Source organism: Bombina bombina, chromosome 2, assembly GCF_027579735.1.
Source record: "Bombina bombina isolate aBomBom1 chromosome 2, aBomBom1.pri, whole genome shotgun sequence".
NCBI lineage: Eukaryota > Metazoa > Chordata > Amphibia > Anura > Bombinatoridae > Bombina > Bombina bombina.
In genome coordinates, this window is record NC_069500.1 from 893,461,036 (window position 1) to 893,487,200 (window position 26,165).

Sequence of the window (26,165 nt, forward strand, 5' to 3'; positions counted from 1 at the left end):
TGGCCAGCAGAACACAGCCACTTCATGAGCCTGAAATTGATTATTGATGAACTGATTTTTAAGGGTCACAGAGTCACAATGCTGGTTCATAGTGCCTCACCTCAACAGGTGGCAAATGAGTCGTCAGGTCTATACTTAGAAGTTGTAAAAGTGAAGTTTACTGCCCAAGAACTCCAGTCAATTTGGGGGAAATTCCTCCAGTTTTGGATATATGAGAGAAATAAAGTCTCTTTTTGGCAGATTTACACTACACTAAGAAGCCTTTCAAGAAACGTCACATATATACACAAGCAGATATGCGAAGGGGTCGTCAGACAAAAGACTTTAGTGCACAAGCTTCAGTTATCAAACTTTGATATTGTTCTATCAGATCCAGTAATTCCATGTGGGGAATTGCTCGCTCAGAAGCTTAATGTTCCTTTTATCTATACCTTGAGGTTTTCTGCAGGTTTTGTGTTTGAAAGACTTTGTGGAAAAGCACCAGCCCCAGCATCTTTTGTACCCGCTGCCACTTCTGAACTGTCTGACCAAATGTTTTTTTTGGAAAGAGTTCAAAACTCTTTGTTGTACTTTGTTCATGACCTGTTCCAGTTCTTGGTTTGGAAAGAGTGGGATTTCTATTACAGCAGTGTGCTAGGTGAGTTACCGCATGCATTCTGTTTAATTGCACCTCTATCTAATGTGTACAATAAATTAATCTTTATTGGTTAAAATTATGTTATAAATTGTAATGTTTTTTTAAAATTACTTTTTCAAAGACATGATTTACTGATCTTAAACGTAACCTAACTTAACGTGATTGTAAATTTAACATCATGTGAAAACAGATTTGAAACCTTATTAAAATTAATATATAGGTTAATTTATCATCTATTAGCTAATATACCATATCTCTTTTTTTTTTTTTTACTTTATTCATCTTCGTTTGCTACCCTGCTCCGGCCGCCTCCGTTCAAATAAAAAAAAAATTATTTCAGTGACGTTAGCCAATCATGTTCTTAGCCATATGGCACTCTGCAAAAAAATCTTGTTGATATGTGCATGCCCTGCAATCCCCTTAGTTGTATGTCTCCCTGTGGGACCACTCGCTGCGTCACAAAGAACCAGGAAGCCAAATGGGGCAGAGGATCAAACAAAAACATCAATAATATAAGTATATATTTTAAACTCTTAGAGGCCCATTTATGAGGGCCCGTGTTTCTGGCGAGTCTTCAGACTCGCCAGAAACACAAGTTATGGAGCAGCAATCTAAAGACTGCTGCTCCATAACCCAGTCCACCTGCTCTGAGCAGGTGGACAGGAATCACCACAATTCATCCCGATCGTGTACGATCGGGTTGATTGACACCCCCTGCTGGCGGCCGATTGGCCACCAGTCTGCAAGGGGGCAGCGTTGCACCAGCAGCTCACAAGAGCGTATTGCTCTCCGCATTCAGCAAGGTCTTGTGGACCTGATCCGCACGACCTTTGTTAAATAGGCCTCTTAAGATTTACTTCCTATGTAATAAATGATTTATTAAATCTTAATAATATGCCATACTTTTTAAAAGGAAATATTGTTGTGGGCTTGTTCCAAATGTTTTTCTAAACAAAAGTGCTGAATGATTTTAGTTAAGACTAGTCCTAATAGTAGTACTAAAATAAAATTACTAAATATATCTGTGCTTTGGATGGAATAGGGAGCTCACATTCCTTTTTTTTTATAGAATACTGAAAATATCTACATGTAGGATACACTACTATTTGAAAATAATATGAATAGGAGAGCTCAGAAGAAGAAAACACATCAAATTATCCTCAGCATTATTTCCTTAGATAAAATAAATTTGAATATATATATTTATTTCAATAAAAGAAAATATATTGCAAGAAATTAATATTTAAAAATGGTCTTCCATTTAAAATTCTGAACATCCCTGTTCTTCAGTGTAGCGTATTTATATATTCTGTAGTGAATATTTTATCACATTAAGGTTAAAATCTTCATTTTCTACAGAAAATAAATAATAATACATTGCTATTATTATTTATATATAAATGTAAGTATCTGATATAGTAGAAGAGGAATATTTATACTTGCTCTAATTGAATTGTAATCTCATGAGTTTATAGATTTAATAAGTAAATTTTGTCAATTGTCATATGTTTACACCATACGTAACCACTGGCAGGAACAAATAGTTATTTTTTTCGATACATTGACGATCTGTTATTGGTGGTACAAAATGATGAGAACCTTAATTTTCTAGGGGAGTTGTTGGCATACTTAAATTTTAAATGAAGTGGGCTTACAGTTTACTGGAGAATTCAATAGACAACAGGTCAATTTCTTGGATCTTACACTCCAGATTATTGATAATCAGATCATTACCAAAACATTTAGAAAACCCATTGCTGGTTATACCATTCTCCATGCCACTTCCCAGCATCCCAAACATTTAATTAAAGCCATCCCAAGAGGTCAGTTCATCAGGTTACGTAGGAATACAAAGTCTGATACAATTTACGAACAACAATCTATATAAATGAAAGACTAATTAAGAGGGGTTATGATTCAACCTTATTAGAAGACTGTAGAACTTCAGTTAGAAATCATGAACATAAAGTAAATCGTATTGATAAGTGTCATAATACCCATAATACACATTTCTTAGATAGTGGCAGTAGGGATACAATAGTATTTACTACAGACTACTCGCAAAAATATAATGATGTGGTAAAAATTCTTAAAAAACATCTCTATATATTATCAGGGGATAAAACCTTTAAGCCTCTTATTAATACATGTAGATTTGTTCCTAGAAAACCCAAAACCCTGGCTAGATTACTCGCTCCTAGTCTAGTGAGAAATAATAAAACTACAGGTACTTTCGACTGGTTGTCCAGGAAAGGCAATTATAAATGTGGAAGTAGAGATTGTATCACTTGTTCCAATTAGGTTATTAGGGATACTTTTGTTTCAAGCTTTGCTAACTCTCAACACAGCATACATTTCTATGCAAATTGCAAAACAACATTTGTAGTTTACCTTCTAACATGCAATATATGTCATTGCCAGTATGTGGGCAAAACCATACGTGAAGTCAGGACCAGATATGGCAAGCATGTTAGGGATGTCAAAAATTATTGCAAAGACTCAACCATTTCAATTGATTTCACTTTTCCCATGTTGCAGATATGTCTGTACAAATTATTGACATTGCTACCATTCTGCCAAGGGGAGGTAATAAGCAAAAATATTTGGATAAAAAGGAACTATTCTAGAGCCTGAGACTTCCCTCACGTTATCCTAATGGTATGAATAAGGAATGTGACATCAATTATTTTATAGATGATTAACTGGGCATTGTTTGTTTATGTGGCTTAGTTATAATTTCTTTATTCATTCCATTAATATGTGGTGTAGTGAGAATGTATAACACACTTATGGTTACTTTACCAGTAATTCTAAAAATATGTATTATGCTTTCCCATGTTTTTTCCGTTTATCTTCATTTTTCCCACATGATGTATTTTTGATTGTTCATACCATCTTCTGTTACTAGTGCAAGTGCCTTTTATCCCATATACTATGTACATTTATGAGATGGGTCCAATCTTTTATTAATTGATCCTTACGATTGTTTTAATTCATTATTGTTTTTTTGTCACTTTTTGTATTATGAGTAAGGGGTTAATGACTATAAAAGGGTATTCCTTCTTACATACTACAGCCTAGGATTAAGCACCACTAGAGGGCGCGAAACGCGCCAGGCCATCTTTCCCACACTCCCTTGTCTGTTTGTCTTGCTATGGACATTGTTTTTAATCAGTTTGAAATAAAGGACACATTTTATTTTTACCCTCTGAGCAGTGCCTGCATTTCTTTTTTCTATGGATATTGTACTAGCGGTCTGATCAGCCACACCTATGGCACTCCGCTTAGACAACAATGATTGGATGACCTTTACCCTGTTTTGGTTCCAGTTCAGCTCCAATGCAGCTGCACAACGTGGGTCTTACTTGTTTGTAAAATGATACTACACCCAAAATCCTGGATAACTATAAAAAAATCCACTTTATTAAAAAACCCAAACCTAAAAAATGTATAATCGACAAGCCATTTATATAAATAATGATAGTGATCCCCCATATAATTTGAGAAAAAAAAGGGAAAGATAAAAAAGATTATACTTTATCATACAATGTTCCATATTATGAGTATAAATCCCAGTACACTGTTGAAACCCCCAGTTATGCAAAGAGAGATTTCAGTCCATGGGCTTCCGCACATGGGAGGGGGGGGCTTGGGGATGAATAAAATAAGGATAATAATATCAGTGGCAACATAAGTAGTATACAGAGTTGCTTGTCATATGCATGAGCTGCATAATTTCAAATATGGTAACTAATTGGCGACAAGAGTGACTCAAGTGAATGCTTATGTTTAGCTATAAGGCAGGGCTTGACAAATATGATTTGAAAATCTAGGAGCTAATCCAAAAAGACAAGAAATATTTTTTATATATATATATATACACACACACACACACCACAGAGAAACTCTTGCATTATTTTGCAAGCAAAATAGTAGAGTAAGTTACAGCATTTGGCCAAATGATGTTAATCCAGAATGTCATGTTCTCTCCCTGGGTCTGTAACCTACAGCAACACAATGAATGATTAAATCCAAACAAACTGTGATACAAACAAGGGTGCCACAGGCCTTTTGTAATTTAGCTAGATACATAAAAAGCACAAAAATGGATTGCACCCCCAAACCACAGCTGGAGTATGTCCCATTCCACTGCAAAACTCACAGCCCTGGGTACTCACCAGCACTCACAGACAGCTGCGCAGCTCTCAGTGACTCAAACAGTTAACTTCAGGTCAGCATGGGTGCAAAGCCCATAGGAAAAAATTACATAACAAAAATATTAAATCATAGAAAGTCTGGCACTGTCTTGCAAGCAAACAGGTAGATAGATGGAAAACAAAATAGAAGAGTAAGTTTTAATCTAGCTGTGTGTTGCAAAAGTGTGCTTTACCATTTTACCTTGAGCAAAATACAAGGGGGGGGCAAGGGTCCTCCTTCTGGATGCCCAATTTTTTAGTAGTTTTTTTTTTGTATGATAATCACTTTAGCCATTTCATGCTGGTTTGTTGGGCGTATGGAATTGATTAAAAACATCTGAATAGTTGACATTTGAAGGAAGCACTTAATGTAATCTCTTGTGAGAAAGAGCTTTACTAATAGGTCTGCTAATTTGCCTTTTTTTCTAAAAAAGTGCAAAGCAATCTGCAGCTCGGTTTTATTATTTTTAAAATAAAGGTAATTAAAGCATAAAGACCACTATGACAATAAAAAGATCATATTATGATGCATGTTAATGATAAAAAATCAGTACATGTAAATGTGAGGGGGGCATCTGGTCATCTTGACAGGTGGGCAGAGAAGGCACAAACCACACAAGCGTCTCCATGTTACAGCCTTGATTTTAACTGTTGATTGCCTGCATTACACTTATGATGATAAAGTCAGTGCCAGTTTACATTATGTAACATTGGCAGTGTTTTGCCAGCTCAGTTTGTTTAGAAGTTTGTCTGATGTTTTGACATAGATTGATGAGTTCTGAATGTGTTTAATATGCAATATATGTTGTATAATTAAAGGGACATAAAGCCCAAAATATTTATTTCATGATTCAGATAGAGCATGCAATTTTAAACAACTTTCTAGTTTACTTCCTAAAGTATACCTAATGTGCTTTGTTCTCTTGATATCCTTTGTTGAAAATAATACCTAGGTAGGCTCAGGAGCTGTGAACTAGCTGCTGATTGGTGGCTGCATCTTTATACCTCTTATCATTGGCTTACCTACATGTTCCCCTAGCTCCCAGTAGTGCATTGCTGCTTCTTAAATAAAGGATACCAAGAGAATGAAGAAAAATTGATCATAAAAGTAAATTGGAAAGTTTTTTAAAATTATATGGTCTAATCTTAATGATATGTTCTGATCTAAATCAAGAAATAAAAATGTTGGGTTTCATGTCCCTTTAATAAGTGCATCACAGACATTGCTAATGCTAACAGGGAGTCTTTTAGTGGGAGTCTCCGCCCCTCTCCATCTGGCATTGTGACTACTGGGCAGCAATACGTTGCCCACATTTACCATTGCACAATGTCACGTGTGCAACGCCACCCCCTGCTCCCTGATCAGGGGCTGTCAATCTCTCCAGTCAGAGAAGTCTGGGGGATTGAGAAATGCCTTGTTACAGTTGGCGTAGCAGGCTATTGCAAGCCTGTATTCGAAGGTGATCCATAGGTGCATTCACTTCTTCTTAACCCCACTTAGTAGACACCGAAATGTTTTAAAAAAAAACTTGATTTACAGTTTCTAGAACCTCACGTTGTCATCTTTTTTCAGTAATAGATATTCGACAAAGACAAACCTCATTCTGTAGAGTCAGGTTTGAAACTTTTGCCAATCTTGTAAACCTAATCACTAAGCACTTTCCTGATTTACAGTGTGAGAATTGTTAGAATCCAGTTTTAGAAGATAAGATACATTGTGACCACTTTATTCGTAGGAAAATTAATATCTCACACTGTTCTTCTTGATTTACTGTAGATTAAAATCTGGCCAAAACGGAAAATAACGTTTTCTTAATGAATTCACTTTTAGCATATTAAAAGTTTGAAAAACATTGTTGATCAATCATGCCGAGTATACCCATCTTACCTTAATACAAATGACAGATTGTTTAACACTTATTATAAACACCACTCTACAAGGACCAATAACCATGAACCCATTTGGGATTTCAGTGATCGGCATCCATTATCGGCAGTTCTGTGTGATACGTGATAACCTGTCATTTAGAATTTTGGTACTGATTTGTTGTGCCCTTTGATGTATTTGTTGCAGCTGACAAGATATTTTCACATTGAGATGTGCTTGTCGAGAAACTACAATAAGTATCAATATATATTGTTTCCTATTGTAATTTCAGTGAAACCTTAAATATAATATTAAAAAAAAAAGTTAATGGTATATTATTGGAAATGCACGGCTAGATTACGAGTTGTGCGTTAGGGTTATAAACCCTGCTTTTTAATGCCCGCTGGTATTACGAGTCTTGCAGGGACAGGTGTACCACTCACGTTTTTGGCCAGACTCGGAAATACAGCAAATCCACTTACGTCAATTGCGTATCCTATATGTGTCTAAACATTGATAAGGGGGGTGGAGTAGACTGCTCCATACAGCATGGCTATTTAAGTATTTGTGCTTATTTTTTGAAAATGAACTAACAATTTTTTTATGCAAACTATTTTTACTTACTTAGCCCTTTTAGTATATGCACAGATCTCAACATGTTTTATGGCACTTTAAATGAGCAAGCAAAATGTTTAAATACTGAATTAATTTACTATTAATAGTATACTCTTTATCTGTGCTGTTTAAAGTGTGTCTTTGGTCCCACTGTCTAATCTCTGTTGCTCTCACAACTCAGCCATTTGTAGGTTATGCCCTTTCCAGGTAATCTGGAGACAGGAACTGGATGTTGGCTTGTTGAATCCAATCAACTTGCACTTTGAGTGTTTCCAGCTTAAAGTTTAACCTTTATTATGATGTACATGAGGTAAATTGCTTCTATGAAAGTGACGCTTTTAATGTAATAAAATCACAACACAGCAGTGAAAAAAATATCATATTTCTGACGTTCCCATTCACAGCATTAATCATTTTTTTAAATTTACTTCACCCTTATTTTCATCTTCTTGAGCAAGTTGAACGTTTTCCTTTCTCTCGACTGTCAATGTTTTACCAAGAATATTAGAAAATAATATTATATAACTCTTTAGACAAATGCATGAAAATGAAAACTTCCAGGCCATGTTTTTTATCCATCTTATATAAAAGCTGCTGAATCACTTCAGTGTTTTCCAGCCCAGCTCTGTCCTTTATCTCATAGCACACAGTGTACCCACACGCTCAGTAAGATACTGCAGCTTTGCTTCATTTTATGCTGGTATCATAAGAAAACATTTGAGAATGCTGATATATGTTACATTTGGTTTGTATTTTAATTGCCTATGGTAAAGATGTTGAATATAGAAGAAATGCATGAATTTAATTTACTTTTGGGATTTTAAATAACATATTATAAATAAACATGCAGAGTATATATATATATATACTGTATATATATATATATATATATATATATATATATATATATATATATATATATATATATATATATATATGTATATATATATATATATATATATATATATATATATATATATATATATATATATATATATATATATATATACACTCACACACACATTTTGTAAAAATATAATTCCTGGCTGCTTATTTTTTGGGGGGGTTCTAAAATGCAATAAGTAGTCTATATTTTTTTAAAACAACAAATATTACTTACAGTACTATCTTTATGAGAGTACTATGTATACAAATGTATTAAAAATTGTATAAAACTACCTTTATGTGTATAAATTGTATCATGATATGTAAATATTGCCAAAATGATATAGGATATTGTTGATTACACTTGGTCCTATCCCCTCTCCAAACTTTCCAACACACATCACATACTGTCATATAACACACACACCACACACTCTCATACAACATACACACTCTCAAACAACACACACACCACACACTCTCCTACAACACACCACCCACACTCTCATATAACACACACATCACATACTGTCATATAACACACACACCACACACTCTCATACAACATACACACTCTCAAACAACACACACACCACACACTCTCCTACAACACACCACCCACACTCTCATATAACACACACATCACATACTGTCATATAACACACACACCACACACTCTCAAACAACACACACACCACACACTCTCCTACAACACACCACCCAAACTCTCATATAACACACACACACACATCACATACTGTCATATAACACACACACCACACACTCTCATACAACATACACACTCTCAAACAACACACACACCACACACTCTCCTACAACACACCACCCACACTCTCATATAACACACACATCACATACTGTCATATAACACACACACCACACGCTCTCAAACAACACACACACCACACACTCTCCTACAACACACCACCCAAACTCTCATATAACACACACACACATCACATACTGTCATATAACACACACACCACACACTCTCATACAACATACACACTCTCAAACAACACACACACCACACACTCTCCTACAACACACCACCCACACTCTCATATAACACACACATCACATACTGTCATATAACACACACCACACACTCTCAAACAACACACACACCACACACTCTCCTACAACACACAACCCAAACTCTCATATAACACACACACACACATCACATACTGTCATATAACACACACACCACACACTCTCATACAACATACACACTCTCAAACAACACACACACCACACACTCTCCTACAACACACCACCCACACTCTCATATAACACACACATCACATACTGTCATATAACACACACACCACACACTCTCAAACAACACACATACCACACACTCTCCTACAACACACCACCCACACTCTCATATAACACACACACAGATCACATACTGTCATATAACACACACACACCACACACTCTCATACAACACACACACTCTCAAACAACACCCACACACCACACACACTTGTTCAACAAACACACACTACACACTCTCATACAACACACACACACCACACACACTATCATACAACACACACACCACACACATTCTCATACGATACACATACACACACTCTTATATATGTGTGTGTATATATATATATATATATATATATATATATATATATATATATATATATATATACATACAAAGTTTGGTTTAGCACATCTTACAAAAAGTTTATATGCACATCTTTGGGAGTGCTGCCAATGTGACCAAATAGTTACACTATGTGAACCTTGAACCCCCTAGGCAGATGCAAAAAAGATAGTGAAGATGGGGGAATTACAGTGCATGCTATATATATATGGGGGATTTATGCTCATACATCTGGCTTTACCCACAGCCGCTTGGTAATGGCCGTTTTACCCGGGTAATCCTAGGATTACCCAATATTTGACTTAACCTGCAACATATATATATATATATATATATATGTGTATATATATATATATATATATATATATATATATATATATACAGGTGGCCCTCGTTTTACAACGGTTCAATTTACACCATTTCAGAATAACAACCTTTTTTTTCAGTCATGTGACTGCTATTGAAAAGCATTGAGAAGCAGTGCATTTATTAAAATAACCAGTAGGTGGAGCTGTCCGCTTGTGTTGCAGCAAAGCCAAGCAAGCTGAAATTAATCAGTTTAACCAGACCTGAGCTATCGAGCAGATTTCAAAGGAACAAGATCTTCCTGTCTATAAATCAGTCCAGATTGGAATGCATAGAAAGAACTGTTTGCAGAAAAATGCAAGTGAAGTCTGTGTTGTGTGATTATTTTATTAGGTTTATAATGCTGTTTAGCAAATGTTTTTGTTCATTTAACTTAGTTTAACTATATATTCTGTTTTGTGTGATTATTTTATTAGGTTTATAATGCTGTTTAGCATTTAAAGTCTTCATTTCAAAGCTTTAAAAATAATGTATTAGATGTTACTTATGACATTTTTGAGAGGGGCCTGGAACCTATCTCCCTTACTTCCCAATGACTTACATTATAAACTGGGTTTCAATTTACAACGGTTTCGATTTACAACCATTCCTTCTGGAACCTAACCCCGGCGTAAACTGAGGGCTACCTGTATATATATAGTAAATAAAGTTACTATTTATTTTCCCAGCATTGTTGCTTTTGCCTTTTTTCCCACAAATTGGTTGTTGAGTTTCTCTGGTGAGCGCCTTTCGAATAGAAAAGCTCCCAAAAAGGCCTTTAGTTGTGTAAAGTACCTGTTTTCAAAATAAATTAACTAATTGATACAATAGTCAATTTACACCTGTTAAATAGATAGTAAAACATAATTTATGTAAGAACTTACCTGATAAATTCATTTCTTTCATATTAACAAGAGTCCATGAGCTAGTGACGTATGGGATATACATTCCTACCAGGAGGGGCAAAGTTTCCCAAACCTTAAAATGCCTATAAATACACCCCTCACCACACCCACAAATCAGTTTAACGAATAGCCAAGAAGTGGGGTGATAAGAAAAAAAGTGCGAAGCATATAAAATAAGGAATTGGAATAATTGTGCTTTATACAAAAAAATCATAACCACCACAAAAAAGGGTGGGCCTCATGGACTCTTGTTAATATGAAAGAAATTAATTTATCAGGTAAGTTCTTACATAAATTATGTTTTCTTTCATGTAATTAACAAGAGTCCATGAGCTAGTGACGTATGGGATAATGACTACCCAAGATGTGGATCTTTCCACACAAGAGTCACTAGAGAGGGAGGGATAAAATAAAGACAGCCAATTCCTGCTGAAAATAATCCACACCCAAAATAAAGTTTAACAAAAAACATAAGCAGAAGATTCAAACTGAAACCGCTGCCTGAAGAACTTTTCTACCAAAAACTGCTTCAGAAGAAGAAAATACATCAAAATGGTAGAATTTAGTAAAAGTATGCAAAGAGGACCAAGTTGCTGCTTTGCAGATCTGGTCAACCGAAGCTTCATTCCTAAATGCCCAGGAAGTAGATACTGACCTAGTAGAATGAGCTGTAATTCTCTGAGGCGGAATTTTACCCGACTCAACATAGGCAAGATGAATTAAAGATTTCAACCAAGATGCCAAAGAAATGGCAGAAGCTTTCTGGCCTTTCCTAGAACCGGAAAAGATAACAAATAGACTAGAAGTCTTACGGAAAGATTTCGTAGCTTCAACATAATATTTCAAAGCTCTAACAACATCCAAAGAATGCAACGATTTCTCCTTAGAATTCTTAGGATTAGGACATAATGAAGGAACCACAATTTCTCTACTAATGTTGTTGGAATTCACAACTTTAGGTAAAAATTCAAAAGAAGTTCGCAACACCGCCTTATCCTGATGAAAAATCAGAAAAGGAGACTCACAAGAAAGAGCAGATAATTCAGAAACTCTTCTAGCAGAAGAGATGGCCAAAAGGAACAAAACTTTCCAAGAAAGTAATTTAATGTCCAATGAATGCATAGGTTCAAACGGAGGAGCTTGAAGAGCTCCCAGAACCAAATTCAAACTCCAAGGAGGAGAAATTGACTTAATGACAGGTTTTATACGAACCAAAGCTTGTACAAAACAATGAATATCAGGAAGAATAGCAATCTTTCTGTGAAAAAGAACAGAAAGAGCGGAGATTTGTCCTTTCAAAGAACTTGCGGACAAACCCTTATCTAAACCATCCTGAAGAAACTGTAAAATTCTCGGTATTCTAAAAGAATGCCAAGAAAAATGATGAGAAAGACACCAAGAAATATAAGTCTTCCAGACTCTATAATATATCTCTCGAGATACAGATTTACGAGCCTGTAACATAGTATTAATCACGGAGTCAGAGAAACCTCTTTGACCAAGAATCAAGCGTTCAATCTCCATACCTTTAAATTTAAGGATTTCAGATCCGGATGGAAAAAAGGACCTTGTGACAGAAGGTCTGGTCTTAACGGAAGAGTCCATGGTTGGCAAGATGCCATCCGGACAAGATCCGCATACCAAAACCTGTGAGGCCATGCCGGAGCTATTAGCAGAACAAACGAGCATTCCCTCAGAATCTTGGAGATTACTCTTGGAAGAAGAACTAGAGGCGGAAAGATATAGGCAGGATGATACTTCCAAGGAAGTGATAATGCATCCACTGCCTCCGCCTGAGGATCCCGGGATCTGGACAGATACCTGGGAAGTTTCTTGTTTAGATGAGAGGCCATCAGATCTATCTCTGGGAGCCCCCACATTTGAACAATCTGAAGAAATACCTCTGGGTGAAGAGACCATTCGCCCGGATGCAACGTTTGGCGACTGAGATAATCCGCTTCCCAATTGTCTACACCTGGGATATGAACCGCAGAGATTAGACAGGAGCTGGATTCCGCCCAAACCAAAATTCGAGATACTTCTTTCATAGCCAGAGGACTGTGAGTCCCTCCTTGATGATTGATGTATGCCACAGTTGTGACATTGTCTGTCTGAAAACAAATGAACGATTCTCTCTTCAGAAGAGGCCAAAACTGAAGAGCTCTGAAAACTGCACGGAGTTCCAAGATATTGATCGGTAATCTCACCTCCTGAGATTCCCAAACTCCTTGTGCCGTCAGAGATCCCCACACAGCTCCCCAACCTGTGAGACTTGCATCTGTTGAAATTACAGTCCAGGTCGGAAGAACAAAAGAAGCCCCCTGAATTAAACGAAGGTGATCTGTCCACCACGTTAGAGAGTGTCGAACAATCGGTTTTAAAGATATTAATTGATATATCTTCGTGTAATCCCTGCACCATTGGTTCAGCATACAGAGCTGAAGAGGTCGCATGTGAAAACGAGCAAAGGGGATCGCGTCCGATGCAGCAGTCATAAGACCTAGAATTTCCATGCATAAGGCTACCGAAGGGAATGATTGAGACTGAAGGTTTCGACAAGCTGTAATCAATTTTAGACGTCTCTTGTCTGTTAAAGACAGAGTCATGGACACTGAATCTGTCTGGAAACCCAGAAAGGTTACCCTTGTTTGAGGAATCAAAGAACTTTTTGGTAAATTGATCCTCCAACCATGATCTTGAAGAAACAACACAAGTCGATTCGTATGAGACTCTGCTAAATGTAAAGACTGAGCAAGTACCAAGATATCGTCCAAATAAGGAAATACCACAATACCCTGTTCTCTGATTACAGACAGAAGGGCACTGAGAATCTTTGTGAAAATTCTTGGAGCTGTAGCAAGGCCAAACGGTAGAGCCACAAATTGGTAATGCTTGTCTAGAAAAGAGAATCTCAGGAACTGATAATGATCTGGATGAATCGGAATATGCAGATATGCATCCTGTAAATCTATTGTGGACATATAATTCCCTTGCTGAACAAAAGGCAATATAGTCCTTACAGTTACCATCTTGAACGTTGGTATCCTTACAAAACGATTCAATAATTTTAGATCCAGAACTGGTCTGAAGGAATTCTCCTTCTTTGGTACAATGAAGAGATTTGAATAAAACCCCATCCCCTGTTCCGGAACTGGAACTGGCATAATTACTCCAGCCAACTCTAGATCTGAAACACAATTCAGAAATGCTTGAGCTTTCACTGGATTTACTGGGACACGGGAAAGAAAAAATCTCTTTGCAGGAGGTCTCATCTTGAAACCAATTCTGTACCCTTCTGAAACAATGTTCTGAATCCAAAGATTGTGAACAAAATTGATCCAAATTTCTTTGAAAAAACGTAACCTGCCCCCTACCAGCTGAACTGGAATGAGGGCCGTACCTTCATGTGAACTTAGAAGCAGGCTTTGCCTTTCTAGCAGGCTTGGATTTATTCCAGACTGGAGATGGTTTCCAAACTGAAACTGCTCCTGAGGATGAAGGATCAGGCTTTTGTTCTTTGTTGAAACGAAAGGAACGAAAACGATTGTTAGCCCTGTTTTTACCTTTAGACTTTTTATCCTGTGGTAAAAAAGTTCCTTTCCCACCAGTAACAGTTGAAATAATAGAATCCAACTGAGAACCAAATAATTTGTTTCCCTGGAAAGAAATGGAAAGTAGAGTTGATTTAGAAGCCATATCAGCATTCCAGGTCTTAAGCCATAAAGCTCTTCTGGCTAAGATAGCCAGAGACATAAACCTAACATCAACTCTAATAATATCAAAAATGGCATCACAGATGAAATTATTAGCATGCTGGAGAAGAATAATAATATCATGAGAATCACGATTTGTTACTTGTTGCGCTAGAGTTTCCAACCAAAAAGTTGAAGCTGCAGCAACATCAGCCAATGATATAGCAGGTCTAAGAAGATTACCTGAACATAGATAAGCTTTTCTTAGAAAAGATTCAATTTTTCTATCTAAAGGATCCTTAAACGAGGTACCATCTGACGTAGGAATGGTAGTACGTTTAGCAAGGGTAGAAATAGCCCCATCAACTTTAGGGATTTTGTCCCAAAATTCTAACCTGTCAGGCGGAACAGGATATAATTGCTTAAAACGTTTAGAAGGAGTAAATGAATTACCCAATTTATCCCATTCCTTGGAAATTACTGCAGAAATAGCATTAGGAACAGGAAAGACTTCTGGAATAACCGCAGGAGCTTTAAAAACCTTATCCAAACGTATAGAATTAGTATCAAGAGGACTAGAATCCTCTATTTCTAAAGCAATTAGTACTTCTTTAAGTAAAGAGCGAATAAATTCCATCTTAAATAAATATGAAGATTTATCAGCATCAATCTCTGAGATAGAATCCTCTGAACCAGAAGAGTCCAAAGAATCAGAATGATGGTGTTCATTTAAAAATTCATCTGTAGAGAGAGAAGATTTAAAAGACTTTTTACGTTTACTAGAAGGAGAAATAACAGACAAAGCCTTCTTTATGGATTCAGAAACAAAATCTCTTATGTTATCAGGAACATTCTGCACCTTAGATGTTGAGGGAACTGCAACAGGCAATGGTACATCACTAAAGGAAATATTATCTGCTTTAACAAGTTTGTCATGACAATTATTACAAACAACAGCTGGAGGAATAGCTACCAAAAGTTTACAGCAGATACACTTAGCTTTGGTAGATCCAGCAGGCAGTGGTTTTCCTGTAGTATCTTCTGGCTCAGATGCAACGTGAGACATCTTGCAATATGTAAGAGAAAAAACAACATATAAAGCAAAGTAGATCAAATTCCTTATAAGACAGTTTCAGGAATGGGAAAAAATGCCAGACATCAAGCTTCTAGCAACCAGAAGCAAATGAAAAATGAGACTGAAATAATGTGGAGACAAAAGCGACGCCCATATTTTTTAGCGCCAAATAAGACGCCCACATTATTTGGCGCCTAAATGCTTTTGGCGCCAAAAATGACGCCACATCCGGAACGCCGACATTTTTGGCGCAAAATAACGTCAAAAAATGACGCAACTTCCGGCGACACGTATGACGCCGGAAACGGAAAAGAATTTTTGCGCCAAAAAAGTCTGCGCCAAGAATGACGCAATAAAATGAAGCATTTTTAGCCCCCGCGAGCCTAACAGCCCACAGGGAAAAAAGTCAAATTTTTGAGGTAAGAAAAATATGATAATTCAATGCATAATCCCAAATATGAAACTGACTGTCTGGAAATAAGGAAAGTTGAACATTCTGAGTCAAGGCAAATAAATGTTTGAATACATATATTTAGAACTTTATAAATAAAGTGCCCAACCATAGCTTAGAGTGTCACAGAAAATAAGACTTACTTACCCCAGGACACTCATCTACATGTTTGTAGAAAGCCAAACCAGTACTGAAACGAGAATCAGTAGAGGAAATGGTAAATATAAGAGTATATCGTCGATCTGAAAAGGGAGGTAAGAGATGAATCTCTACGACCGATAACAGAGAACCTTATGAAATAGACCCCGTAGAAGGAGATCACTGCATTCAATAGGCAATACTCTCTTCACATCCCTCTGACATTCACTGCACGCTGAGAGGAAAACCGGGCTCCAACTTGCTGCGGAGCGCATATCAACGTAGAATCTAGCACAAACTTACTTCACCACCTCCCTTGGAGGCAAAGTTTGTAAAACTGATTTGTGGGTGTGGTGAGGGGTGTATTTATAGGCATTTTAAGGTTTGGGAAACTTTGCCCCTCCTGGTAGGAATGTATATCCCATACGTCACTAGCTCATGGACTCTTGTTAATTACATGAAAGAAATCCAATTTTTTTCTTTCATGATTCAGATAGAGAATGCAATTTTAAGCAACTTTCTAATTTACTTCTATTATCAATTTTCTTTGTTCTCTTGGTATCTTTACTTGAATGTAAGCTAAGGAGCCAACCCATTTTTGGTTCAGACCTGGGTTGCACTTGCTTATTGGTTGCTAAAGTAAGCCACCAAGCACTAGCCAGGGTGCTGAATAGGGTTGCCACCTCGGCCATGTTTTCCTGGACACTTATAAGTTACACATGCTGCAGGGTTAGCAGGGCAGAACATGTATTGTGGTTCTGAACATTACATGAATAGTGCTGATGAACAGCACAATACATGTTCCTTCCTGCACACCCTGCAGCATGTGTAACTCATAAGAGTCCAGGAAAACATGGCCGAGGTGGCAACCCTAGTGCTGAACCAAAAACGGGCCGGCTCCTTAGCTTACATTTAAGTAAAGATACCAAGAGAACGAAGATAAATTGATAATAGGAGTAAATTAGAAAGTTGCTTAAAATTGCATGCTCTATCTGAACTATGAAATAAAAAAAAAATGGATTTACTATCCCTTTAAGTTTACAGTAATGGTCTATTCAAGTGTGACCCCTTTTTTCACTGCACAAGAGAAATACTACATGAATCTATTGTAATCCAAATCCATCCTCAGCTCTAATTAACCATATGAATGCCATATGTACCTTGGCAGGATGTGCATACTATATTCACACCATGACCAGTGTTCCCTCTAAGGCCATATTTTGTGAGCAGCCCAGCAGTGAAATTTTTAAAAAGTGAACTACACCCAGCATATAGCAAACACTACACAATGCAGACAGCAAGGTATGGTTACCTTATTAAGGGATAAATTACAAGGGGAGCACTAATTTATCGTGCACCTATAACCGGGAAAATTTGTAGATCTCAGGTTGATTTTCTAAAAGTGCCCCAAGTGCCCCCAAAATAAAGCAATATTGCTTCAGACTTGAGAAAGAAAGGAACTCTTCTGAAAGCTTGTCTATTTGTAAATGTTTACACCTAGATTACGAGTTTTGCTTTAGAGGCTATGTGGTGTTAACTAGCAGTTTATGCTCACCGCTCACTTACAGAGAGCGCTGGTATTACGAGTTTTTACAAACCAGACAAGAAGTGAGCGTTGAGCAAAATTTTGCTCATTACCGCACTCTTACGTTAGCAGTGAGTTGGTGTAACGTGCTCATGCATAGGAATCAACGGCTAAGACTGAATGAAGGTTCCTTTAAATGATGTCATCCAAGATGGCGTCCCTTCAATTACAATTGGCTGATAGAATTCTATCAGCCAATCGGAATTAAGGTAGAAAAAATCCTATTAGCTGATGCAATCAGCCAATAGGATTGAGCTTGCATTCTATTGGCTGATTGGAACAGCCAATAGCATGCCAGCTCAATCCTTTTGGCTGATTGCATTAGCCAATAGGATTGAACTTCAATTTTATTGGCTGATTGCATCAGCCAATAGGATTTTTTCTACCTTAATTCCGATTGGCTGATAGAATTCTATCAGCCCATCGGAACTGAAGGGACGCCATCTTGGATGACGTCATTTAAAGGAACCTTCATTCAATCTTAGCCGTCGGATGAAGAGGATGCTCCGCGTCAGATGTCTTGAAGATGGACCCGCTCCGCGCCGGATGGATGAAGATAGAAGATGCCATCTGGATGAAGTCTTCTGCCCATCCGGAGGACCACTTCGCCGGCTTGGATGAAGACTTCTCCCGGCTTCGTTGAGGACTTCAGCCCGGTTGGATGAAGACTTCTCCCGGTAAGGTGATAGTTTTTTTAAGGGGGTATTGGGTGGGTTTTAGAGTAGGGTTGGTTATGTGGGTGGTGGGTTTTAATGTTGGGGGGATTTGTAATTTTTTTTACAGGTAAACGAGCTGATTACTTTGGGGCAATGCCCTGCAAAAGACCCTTTTAAGGGCTATTTGTAATTTAGTGTAGGGTAGGGCTTTTTTATATTTTGGGGGGGCTTTTTTATTTTGTTAAGGGGATTAGATTATGTGTAATTAGTTTAAAAATCTTGTAATTTGTTTATTATTTTCTTTAATTTAGTGTTTGTTTTTGTACTTTAGATAATTTTATTTAATTGTATTTAATTTAGGGAATTAATTTAATTATAGTGTAGTGTTAGGTGTAATTGTAACTTAGGTTAGGTTTTATTTTATCGAAAGAAATCCAGCAAACCTCCCAGGCGTAAGTTCAAATTGTAAATTTATTGGAAAACACCGTGCAAGAATAAAAAAAAAGTAAAATACAAATAATGTCCCAGCAACCTGGAACAAGTTAAGGAATCGTCCTACGCGTTTCAGCAAATAGTATTAGTCTTATTCATGGACATAATTCACTCCTCACAAACAAGTCTATTTAAACACACCCTTGTCATCAGGTGTGTAGGCCCCAGGTACTAATTTTAAAGGGACAGACCTTTAATATCACTATATTAAAGACAGACTAACTTTAGTGAGCCTTTCATTTAGAAAGATGGTAACATTATCACATTAAGTTTCAATTAGACAAAGCTATACAATAATATTGAATCCTCATTATTTTATAACATTTGAGACTAAATGTATACATAATTCAAACGACATATTTACCATAGGCATTTTACGTAAAACAATAGAAAACACCAGGGAGAGAGGAGGAAGTGTAGGAAGAGGAGCAAGAGGCAGAGGGGCAAGAAGGCAAAGGAGAGGAGGAAGAAACAAATATGCACTGTGAATGTAATAAATATTTCAAATCATATTCTTACTAAGGAGGAGAAAGAGGTTTTGAGTTTTGGTTTAGGTTATGTACCAACTAATAAATTCAATTTGTTTAACACTATTGTAGACGTAAATAAGATGGTTCGTGACCTCACACTAAGGAAATTCTTCTGGAAAAAAGATGAAACAGATAATACTAGAGATTTAGATCTTATTTACTCTAGTGATTCTCTTCCCAAGATATATGATATAGTAGATTTCACAGAGGCATGCGATCTATTAAAGGCGCATGACCTAGCTAAGGAATCAGTGGTAGATGAAATTCCACTTAAATGCACACATGGAGGATATACACCAAAGTCTATATTTTATCCAACCAGGGATAGAGGTCCGTTCTTAGAAGCTTTTCATCACAGAATCGAAGAAGATCTTATCGCACTCTCTAATGACACTAAACACCCTTATCAAATTTAAATGAAAAACAATTTAAAGCCCTTAATAATTTAAAATCTAGGGAAGATATTGTAATAAAGAGAGCGGACAAGGGTGGATGTGTGGTAGTGCAGGATAGGCAGTCATACTTAGAGGAGGCTCGTAGGCAACTAAATGATGCTGATGTCTATGAAATCCTTAGATATAATCCAACAGAGAAGTACAGACAACAGCTTGAATCACTGTTGGATGATGGATTAGAGATGGGGATATTAGACCAAGGCACTGCAGATTATCTCTATGTTTTAAATCCTGTCACCCCCACATTCCATCACCTCCCTAAGGTTCATAAGTCCTTGGAGGGGGTGAAAGGAAGGCCGATTGTGGCGGGTATAGGATCTCTATTTGAAAATATTTCGACATGGGTTGAATCTCTATTACAACCAGTAGTGTATGGTCTTCCATCTTATCTTAAAGATACCAAGCATCTTTTTGTTTGTCTAAAAGAGATATGTTGGACTGATACAGCAGAATGGCTGACTATAGACGTAGTGAGTTTATATTCTGCAATTCCTCACAAAAAAGGTCTAGAAGCCATCTCATATATGCTGGACAGATTCAGTAACTATGATAGTAATCTTAAAACTTTTTTGATCCAAACTTTAGACTTCTTGTTATCCCACAACTTTTTTCAATTTGATGGGACTTTTTATCTCCAAAGACGTGGCACTGCTATGGGGGCAAAGTTTGCCCCGGCCTACGCCAACCTATATATGGGGTTATATCACAATGTATAAAAGGTATATTGATGACCTCCTGTTCATTTGGACAGGGGGTCCATCCAGGTTAGTGGAATTTGTCCAATATCTCAATTCTAATGACGCTAATTTACAGTTTACGTACGAGAGTAGCAAAGAGTCTATTCCTTACTTAGACCTCTTATTGATTGGTCAAACTGATACCCAACAGGTAAAGACTACTTTATACCGAAAACCAATTGCGGCAAATGCTATATTACATGGCCGAAGCATTCATCCAAAACATATGGGCTTTGGAATTGCTAAAGGACAATTCACAAGGTCGAAACGGAATTGTACCGATAACGAAGTCTTTACTACAGAGAGCATTAAAATGAGAAAGGATTTATTAGAGAGAGGCTATCATATAAAAACAATTGATCGAGCTCTCCTAGAAGTCAATAGACTAGACAGAGAAACCCTCCTCCTTGACCATAAAACCTTAGCTAATAAACAATGTTTTGACAGCTCCAGACCTACATTTGTAACCACATATAGTGCACAGTTTAATGCAATATGTGATATTGTGAAAAAGCATCTTCCTATTCTAACTGCTGAAGACAGCCTTAAAGACCTTGTACAGAAGGGGTGTAATTTTGTTTCCCGTAGAGGCTACACAATAGGTAATGCAGTTTCTCCAAGTTTACTTAGAAATACACAAACAACAAGCAATAGCTGGTTAAATGTAAAAGGGCACTATAGATGTCATTACAGCAATTGCATTGCCTGTGGTTTCACAAGAGTTACTAAGAACTTCCAATCATACACCACACAGAAGGTCTACGAGTTGGACACGTATACCAATTGTCGCTCTTTTTTCGTAATCTATCTAATAGATTGCGTAGAATGTAATAAACAATATATTGGGTACACCTCTAGGGAGTGTAGGAACAGGATTAGAGACCATCTTAAAAATATTGAGCATGGTATAGAATGCTCTGACCTTGCTAGACATTTTATACATGTCCATAATAAAATGGTGAACAGTCTAAAATGGCAAATCATTGATTACATCAAACCCGCTATACGTGGCGGAGATAGAGTATCTAAACTTTCACACAAAGAGGCTTTCTGGATTTTCAAAATGAAAACTAGGATCCCTGATGGTTTCAACATAGTAGGCGATGTCATTAATTTCTGGAGGCATCAATAGATAGGATTACATATACAATCTAATAATGTCTATTATGTGGCATGATGTGAATACTCTTATTTAAGTGGTTACATGCCATGCATTTGAGATGGATACACAGGAGTAGTATTTAGTTCAGCTTACAGATATACCTCACTGTCATGTGTTAGTTGAGTTATTTTGATTCATCAAATAAGTTTTAGGTATATTAATGTTAGAATTAGTTAAATTTAATCCTGAACCATATAATAATATATACTGTATATATATCCATTATTCTGTGTACCATCTCACTTTTCTGCAGTACATTTTGTAGTTCTTCATTGACGAGCCAACTCATGCATATAATGCATGTCATACTTCTAATGATAGAATTAATAGTGTTATGCATTCAGTATCATCTATTTTCTTTATCATATAGTCAATATCTATACATTTACACACATTATAATTAATATCTTCTTGTATCTTAAATAAGGACTTTATATCGATGTAGGCAGCTTTCTTACATAAGAATTTTCTATTGTTTTCCGTAAATTGCCTATGGTAAATATGTTGTTTGAATTATGTATACATTTAGTCTCAAATGTTATAAAATAATGAGGATTCAATATTATTGTATAGCTTTGTCTAATTGAAACTTAATGTGATAATGTTACCATCTTTCTAAATGAAAGGCTCACTAAAGTTAGTCTGTCTTTAATATAGTGATATTAAAGGTCTGTCCCTTTAAAATTAGTACCTGGGGCCTACACACCTGATGACAAGGGTGTGTTTAAATAGAATTGTTTGTGAGGAGTGAATTATGTCCATGAATAAAGCTAATACTATTTGCTGAAACGCGTAGGACGATTCCTTAACTTGTTACAGGTTGCTGGGACATTATTTGTATTTTACTTTTTTTTTTTTAATCTTGCCCAGTGTTTTCCAATAAATTTACAATTTGAACTTACGCCTGGGAGGTTTGCTGGATTTCTTTCGATATTTCTTGCTGTCTACCAACCAGCTTAAACCTCGGCGTATCCAGGACAGGAGGCGCACAGTACCCGGCTTACTGACCAGCCGATGACGTCATCGCAGAACGCCTGAGTGTTTCAACAGGTATCCACAGAGGCGGAAGCTCTCACGGAGTTTGAGACTCACTGTACCGCTTGGTTTAGCAACGGCAGCCAGAGGTGCTTCGTACCGGCCCGGGGACCCACGGAGTGGTGAACGATCCGGAGGCTGAATCGGCTGCTTGATATATGCATAGAACAACTAGCGCTGGTGAGTCTAGATGAAACCGCTTTACATTTCTCTAAGGATTGATGCTGCTGGGTTTATACCGTATTAGTCTTGAGCTGTCTAAAGGGGGAGTGTTTGTACTTTAGGTTTTATTTTACAGGTAATTTTGTATTTATTTTAGCTAGGTAGTTAAAATAGTTGATAACTATTTAGTAACTATTCTACCTAGTTAAAATAAATACAAACTTGCTTGTAAAGTAAATATAAAACCTAAGATAGATACAATGTAACTATTAATTATATTGTTGCTAGCTTAGGGTTTATTTTATAGGTAAGTATTTAGTTTTAAATAGGAATTATTTAGTTAATGATAGGAATATTTATTTAGATTTATTTTAATTATATTTAAGTTAGGGGGTGTTAGGGTTAGACTTAGATTTAGGGGTTAATAACTTTAGTATAGTGGCGGCAACGTTGGGGGCAGCAGATTAGGGGTTAATATATATAGGTAGGTGTCGGCGATGTTAGGGATGGCAGATTAGGGGTTAATAATATTTGACTAATGTTTGCGAGGCGGGAGTGTGGCGGTTTAGGGGTTAATATGTTTATTATAGTGGCGGCAATGTCCGGTTCGGCAGATTAGGGGTTAAAAAAATTATTTTAGTGTTTGCGATGCGGGATGGCCTCGGTGTCACGCTCGATCCGCTCATCGCCGTGTCACCGCGGCTCACGGATCTCTTCTGTGTCTCACGTCACGTTGCCTAGCAATGTGACACGGTTCTTTGTACACTCCTACTGACGTCGGCGTCTCTCTCTCTGCCTTCAAAAGGCCGGCGGGAGATCTTCTCGGGGCCCGTTTGTCTTCCAGTCTCAGAAGCTATGTGAGTACTTTATCTAATCTGATTCCTGGATATTTGACCTTTGCCTGCCTGACCTAGTTATTTACCTAATCCCTCAAACTGTCTACTGGAGTTATTAATCCTTGTCTTCCTGACTATACATTTGCTTAATCAAACCTGCTGAAAGGATTATCTGTCTGTTTGTTTGCTGACCTGCTTAAAGGGACATTTGCTTTGTCAAACCTGCTAAAAGGATTACCTCTCTGTTTGTTTGCTAACCTGCTTAAAGGGACATTTGCTTTGTGAAAACCTGCTAAAAGGATTACCTCTCTGTTTGTTTCCTAACCTGCTTAAAGGGACATTTGCTTTATCAAACCTGCTAAAAGTATTATCTCTCTGTTTGCTAACCTGCTTAAAGGGACATTTGCTTTTTCAGACCTGCTAAAAGGATTACCTCTCTGTTTGTTTGCTAACCTGCTTAAAGGGACATTTGCTTTATCAAACCTGCTAAAAGGATTACCTCTCTGTTTGCTAACCTGCTTAAAGGGACATTTGCTTTTTCAGACCTGCTAAAAGGATTACCTCTCTGTTTGTTTGCTAACCTGCTTAAAGGGACAATTGCTTATCCAAACCTGCTAAAAGGAATCCTCTCTGTTTGCTTTCTAACCTGCTTAAAGGGACATTTGCTTTAATCATTCCTGAGTGGGTCACGTCCTGGATATTTCTCAGTGTGCTAGCGTGTATTTTACTTTTCACGCTAGCAGTTTGGTTGAATACTGGGCTGATCCTTTACGGCTGACACTCGGTTTAGGGGTTAATAGGTAGTTTATGGGTTTTAGTGTACTTTTTAGCACTTTAGATAAGTGTTTTATGCTACGGCGTTGTAGTGTAAAACTCTTAGCTACTGACTTTAATATGCGATACCAGTCTTGACAGGAGAGGGTGTACCGCTCACTTTTTGGCAGACTCGTAATACCGGCGCTATGCAAGTTCCATTGAAAAAAGAGGATGCGCAATTTACGTAAGTGAATTTGCGGTATTTCCAAGTCTGGCCAAAAAAGAAAGCGGTACACCTGTACCTGCAAGACTCGTAATACCAGCGGCCAGGGCGTTAAAAAGCAGCGTTAGGACCTCTTAACGCTGCTTTTTAAACCTAACACACAACTCGTAATCTAGCCGATAGTTAGTCCAATAGAAAACAGGATCATTGCTCAATACATATTTATGTGTTAATATGTGTATATACATGTGTAAACACATAAATATATATATATATATATATATGTGTGTGTGTGTATTTATATTTGCTGTCCATCGCTGCTTTTATATATGCTTATATATATATAGTAAATGAAGTTACTATATATTTTCATGCATTGTGGCTTTTGGCTTTTCTGCATCAAATTACTGGTTGAGTTTCTCTGGTGAGCACATTTTAAACAGAAAAGCTCCCAAAAAGGCGTGTGTACCTGTTTTCGAAATAGAATCTTGGCAGTCACCTGAAACTAGCTGATGAAATAGCCCATTCACACCTGTTAAGGTTACACTAAAGGTCTATTCAAGTAACCCCTTTGTTCACTGTGAAAGAGAAATACTACATTAATCTATTGTAACCCCAATCCATCCTCAACTCTGATTAACCATATGAATGCCATATGTATCTTAGAATGTGCATACTAGTAATAGCATCTTCAAATGGCATGTATTTAATTTTAATACTTGATTATAAGACACACTCATAACTACCTAAATCAGAGTTGTTTGTTTCCCTTCCCCCCAAGACCCAGTGTAATGATACCACATACCTTTGCTACCCTATTTTTATGCTTGGTCTGAAAATGTCTAAAGTAATATACAAGATAGCTACAATTTTTGTCAAAGTGACTAAAATATGTGTGTAATTTATTCCTGATTGAAGTCAAACTTGAAAGTGTTGTAAAAGGTAATAACACTCCCACACGCTCTCTTACAGCACAAACACACCACACACACTCTCATACAACACACACAAACACCACACACTCTCATACAAAACACACAAACACCACACACTCTCATACAACACACACACACACATTC

General features: G+C 37.0%; 1 protein-coding gene across 1 annotated transcript in view; it reads left to right on the plus strand.

Annotated features, from left to right (window-relative positions):
- Positions 1-518: 518 nt before the first annotated feature.
- The window catches only part of LOC128649793 (UDP-glucuronosyltransferase 2A1), a 165,748-nt gene continuing 140,101 nt past the window's right edge, over positions 519-26,165 (plus strand). The window contains exon 1 of the mRNA XM_053703257.1: positions 519-637. Within this exon, the coding sequence (XP_053559232.1) occupies positions 532-637 (106 nt within the window). The 5' untranslated portion in view covers positions 519-531. The remainder of the gene's footprint in view (positions 638-26,165) is intronic.